General features: G+C 37.3%; 1 protein-coding gene across 1 annotated transcript in view; it reads right to left on the bottom strand.

Moving 5' to 3' along the window:
* Positions 1–4,547: 4,547 nt before the first annotated feature.
* Positions 4,548–5,716, bottom strand: part of cbx5 (chromobox homolog 5 (HP1 alpha homolog, Drosophila)) — a 10,807-nt gene continuing 9,638 nt past the window's right edge. The window contains exon 5 of the mRNA XM_061903302.1: positions 4,548–5,716. This exon is cut by the window's right edge and continues 138 nt beyond it. Within this exon, the coding sequence (XP_061759286.1) occupies positions 5,713–5,716 (4 nt within the window). The 3' untranslated portion in view covers positions 4,548–5,712.

Genomic DNA, 5,716 nt, shown 5'->3' with positions numbered 1-5,716 from the left:
GTGTTCGAATCAATTTTTCCCCATACCCCTAATGTAAACTCTTCGCGGTATGAAATACCTAATTTGTCATGTCCGCCTATCAATCCAGTGCTAACTCAACTAACCAGAAATAGAGGTAAAAACTACTCAAAAGGGTTAAGTTCACTTTTCTGTATGACAGAGACATTTTGGGGGAGTAAGGGTGACAAGTGATGATGTGTTTGAAGCAGAAGATCTAAACCGGCAGGTTTTAAGTTTGATGTGGGTCGAGGAGGAGGAGCCACAGTCACCCTCTAAGGTGTACCTCCTGCTTGGCCTCGGTATAAACCGTTTGCCTGCCTAACAGAATTGCTACTGTGACATCTAGTGGACACATTTAGAACAGGCGTTTCTTTGGTTAAAAAAAAAAAAAAGCAGCTAATTTTTATACTTAGCAAACACATCACACGGGCCGGATAAAACCTGGGCCGTACGTTTGACATCCCTGATTTACGCCATTGATTCTCAAACTGTGGTACGCGGGGCTCCATCTAGTGGTACGCTAAAGATTTGATTCATTATTTAAGTACAGTGTTTTATTTTCCTATAGTCAAACACGTGTGTTAACGTTCAAGCCGCATGTAATAGACTTGTAATTAAAAACCTCTGCTTCTTTTTAATAATTACTTAGGCCTACTACGCTTCTGTGTTTAAATCAATCAATGTTTACTTATATAGCCCTAAATCACTAGTGTCTCAAAGGGCTGCACAAATCACAACACAAACCACTACGACATCCTCGGTAGGCCCACATAAGGGCAAGGAAAACTCAATGTTGGTCTTTATGGTGGCACTTGGAGAGCCAAGTGTTTTCTGAGGTGGTACTTGGTGGAAAAAACTGTGAGGACCACTGATTTACGCCATTATTCATATCGTGCAATCAAGACAAAGAACAGTGTTTGAATAAACATTCATGTTTTTTATGTAATAATTGTGTCATTGGTGCCCAATAACACACACATACACACTAACCTCAGATTATTTGCACGTTTTTTTTTTTATGTTTAGCTTGAGCCGTGATTCACTCGACATGCTTGCTCTTTGTGCTGCTACATGTGCTTTTGCCACAGACACACGAGCAACCGGCCTCCCCTGAGTGCCACTGTGGTTTTTCCCAACCATACCTACCAGCCAGGGTTTGTCAGCAGACAGCTCCAAGCTCCATAAAACAGCCTCCTGCTCCATCCCTTTGCCCAGCTTAATGGTCCCTGTGGCTGGAAATTTACTGGTGACCTTTGCATCGCATTTACAGCATAACAGGCTTTTTGCTTGGGAAATTCCATCACTTAAGACAACGCTTTGTATGTGTGTGTACGTGTGTAAGAGAGGGAGGGAGAGCGAGAGAGAGCGAGAGAGAAAGAGAGAGAGAGAGAGAGAGAGAGAGAGAGAGAGAAAGAGAGAGAGAGAGAGAGACACTATAAAAGGCTGCATGAGAGAACAAAAAGGTGTTGAGAGATGGAAAAGGATAATGTTCAACCATCATTGCAGTTTATTTTAGTGTATACCCCCAAAGTCGAAACATAAGCCTTAATGGATGTGACTTACATGTGACTCTTCCTCGGCCATGCTTTGAAATGTAGCCTATGGGTGGAGGAGGGGGAGGGTTATTCATTTTACACTATTGTTTGAACCCTGCAGATTATTTGCCACTTGCTGAAATTCGAAATGTTACTTCTAGAGATTTCCTTAGTTTTAAGACACACCTTTTTAAACAGGCTTTTCACTAAACATCTGTTTTGTATTATTTTATGATGTTTTGTCATATATTTTGTACCATATATATATATATATATATATATATATATATATATATATATATGGTACAAAACATACATACATATGTATATATATACATATACATATATATATATACGTATACACATATATATATATATACATATGTATATATATATGGTAGAAAACATACGACAACACACAATAAAAAAACTATATATATATATATATAATATGTATATATATATATATATATATATATATATATGGGGTGGGCAAATTAATGCGTTAATTACGCGTTAACTCATCAATCTATTAACGCCGACAATTATTTTATCGCACATTTGCGTATGTTGTTTACATGCTTTTATTTTGTTAACGCCTTTTCTTAACAAGATGGCATCTCCCGGATGTACTTCGGCGTCGAGGGGCTCTTGGTAAAGATGGAACATTTGGCAAAAAATACCGGACAATTCTGCAAATTTCATGGCTGGCTTACAGCGTGGTCACTCCGGGATCACTTACGACCGCCAGACAATTCTGAATGTGGATAGATCGGGCCGTTTTGGACTGAATGACGCATGCTTCCTAGACCGGCTAGCTAGCATGGGAATACTTTGCCGGCTACATCCAGCGGCCTGTGAAGCAGCGGAGTATATGTGTTGTCTGTCTATTTATGAATAATGCAGACGAGGAGTGTTGGCTGAGTTCTTAACGTTTGCTTTCAGAGCGTGCATATCACAACATACAAGATGCCGTCATGGCGACACAACCTATACCGGGCTACGGCGCATGCTCGTCACTCCTGTTGCATGCTGGGTAGGGTAGTTCTTTTTTTCCCTGGCTCATAACGTCACAAATAGTACCATGTATATGATGCGTTCAGTTGATCAAAGCACCAAGCAAACAATCGGAAAATTCCCATCATATCAATTCCTAGATATGGTCATAATTATTTTAAGTGCACTACGCATAATAAACACAACATTATTAGTATTGCTATTACGGATAATTTGATCAAAAATTCCCTAAAACAGCCCACTACCTATAATATAGTTTTTTTAAACATAAGACCCTGATAAAAAAAAAAAAATTCCGCTATTACCTCAGAAATTGCCTGTTCAGTAGCTGAGATAGGCGCCAACGCCCCCCGCGACCCCAAAAGGGAATAAACGGTAGAAAATGGATGGATGGATGTTATGATTGTGGCTCAGAGATTTGTATGTAGATTATATTTATTTTCCATAACAAACAGGATAACTTAAATACCCTGGGAGTGGCAATAAGCTTAAATGTTTGTATTTACATTTTTTGAGTTGATTTTCATAAAATATGCTATTTAACTGCTACTGTTTAACAAGGACTGATTTAAATTGTGTTTGCACAACAAATATTTTGGCGCTTTTGTTCATGTGGGAGAATATTCCAATAAAGGTGCACTACACACTACTTTTGAATTCATTATTGGACTTTGCGTATACAATGCAGTTAATCGTGATTAATCGGAGAAATAGTGCGATTAACTTCGATTAAAATTTTTAATCGTTGCCCAGCCCTAATATATATATATATATATATATATATACAGTGGGGAAAAAAAAGTATTTAGTCAGCCACCGATTGTGCAAGTTCGCCCACTTAAAATGATGACAGAGGTCTGTAATTTTCATCATAGGTACACTTCAACTGTGAGAGACAGAATTTGAAAAAAAATCCAGGAATTCACATTGTAGGAATTTTAAAGAATTTATTTGTAAATGATGGTGGAAAATAAGTATTTGGTCAACCATTCAAAGCTCTCACTGACGGAAGGAGGTTTTGGCTCAAAATCTCACGATACATGGCCCCATTCATTCTTTCCTGAACACGGATCATCGTCATGTCCCCTTAGCAGAAAAACAGCCACAAAGCATGATGTTTCCACCCCCATGCTTCACAGTAGGTATGGTGTTCTTGGGATGCAACCCAGTGTTCTTCTTCCTCCAAACACGACGAGTTGAATTTATACTAAAATGGATACATGGATGATACAGCAGAGGTTTGGGAGAATGTCTTGTGGTCAGATGAAACAAAAATAGAACTTTTTGGTACAAACTCAACTCGTCGTGTTTGGAGGAAGAAGAATACTGAGTTGCATCCCTGTGCATGAAAAGTTTGATTGATGATTTGAGTATTTGCTTGTTTTTAGTCATTGGCTTTACATCCTAATATTAATGTCATCTTAATTATAATTTCTCAAACTATCGAACTATAACTATTGAAATGTCCCCCCCCATAGAAAAACGTGTTAAAAAAGATTCTGCAAATCCCGGATGCTTAATGTAACAATTGCAAGTTAAATATTTGTTTTTAGAATAAAATGTTTTTTATATCTTAAAAGTACTACTAATTTAGGATGTATTATCAGGTAAAATTAATTAGCTGAGTTGACAAATTTTTTCTACTTTTTAGTATTTTTCCCCCCAAAATCTGGTCTTTGTATTTTATATTTTGTCAACTCTTATTTGCAGTGTAAAATTTTTAGAAACAGTTCTGGGTATAGTATTGACTAAATATGGTCTAATCTACAAAGTTCTGATGACATTACATGTTTTTGAGCGGTCCCTAACATTGACACATTTAGAACACATTTACAGTCATGCAGACAACTATGACTACAGTATGCCTCACTTTGCCCAACAGTGACATCTGCTGGTGGTGCAGACTCTTGCATATCCAACCATTTCCTACCGCTTGACCCTTTCAATAATTTTTTTTTTTCTCAATTATATTTAAAAAAAAATAAAACTCAGGAGGAATTTGAACATCCAAACAATTTATTAAAGCATGTATATAATTGTAACATCATCAAAGAAAAAAAAAGTCTCACTTTAAAAGTCACATTGCCAAATTAAAAAAAGCTAAAATAGCTTCAATGGTAATCTAAGCAAAAATTAAAAACATTCGTAAAAACAAGACGCCAATTTACAAAGCTATCACCAATCTAGAATACATCTTAATTGCTGAAGATAGAAACAGGAAGCACAGAGAAATGGTGTTGAATCCCTACGATTAATGTGATATCTCAGTACTTCCTGTGCACATACTGTAGCACCCAATACAACTTTACTGATCATTAGTATTAAGAATTTAAAAAATAACCATTACAACTGCAAGGCCAGCCATCAGCAAAAAGCCTTGAGTCAAGCTATATATTTTTGGCCACAAGATGGCAGACTTCAACCACTGCACTGGTGACCAATGTTTGTGGTTCTAATCTAAAGCAAGAGAAGGTTGCTGTTTAATTAGAGGGGGAGAACCAATACGAGCAAAAACTCAATTTATTGTAATTGGACTGTACTGTAATAGCATTGAGAAATTAAAAAACACAACAGTGTCTAAAATGTAAAAAAAAAAAAAACAAGGATATTGTCACTACTTTAATATACATAATATAAATGGCCTATGACCTCTTGAGTGTGTTTTGTTTCAAGTGATAAGATTTTAAAACAGGGGAATTAAAACGCAAATGATGCAGTAGAATGATGTGTGTGTGTTTAACAAGATTACTGTTGACCAGCTGGCTGGTTGTTTTTTTCTTACATTTCCCACAAAAGAATGCAGTTGACTCAAATGTGCTTGAGGATGCAAAATATCTAAGAAGCATGATTACAAAACAGGGTGAGTTAAAACATTTTGGAAAAAAAAAGGTCAAGAATACAAAGACAGAACAGTAGAAACACTCCCAAAAGATATCATCACCCATATCTGCCAAAGCCTCTCCTATACGTGATGGATCCTCCTCAGCAGTGGGGGCCCTTGAGAACCAGTGGGTCATGGCTGAGGATCTGTGTCCACTGTATTGGTGTCTTTGTTGGACAATGTACAGAGGAGGGGATGGGTGAGGGAGGAAAAAAAATGTCTGACTCAAGGTTGTCCCTGTAGCGGGGAAGTTGCCCTTTCCTTTTGGAGGTGAGCAACTCAC

Source organism: Nerophis ophidion, linkage group LG06 (genome assembly GCF_033978795.1).
Source record: "Nerophis ophidion isolate RoL-2023_Sa linkage group LG06, RoL_Noph_v1.0, whole genome shotgun sequence".
In the NCBI taxonomy this organism is placed as follows: Eukaryota; Metazoa; Chordata; class Actinopteri; order Syngnathiformes; family Syngnathidae; genus Nerophis; species Nerophis ophidion.
The sequence above is the reverse complement of the archived record's forward strand: the minus strand, read 5'-3'. Positions and strand labels throughout refer to the sequence as shown.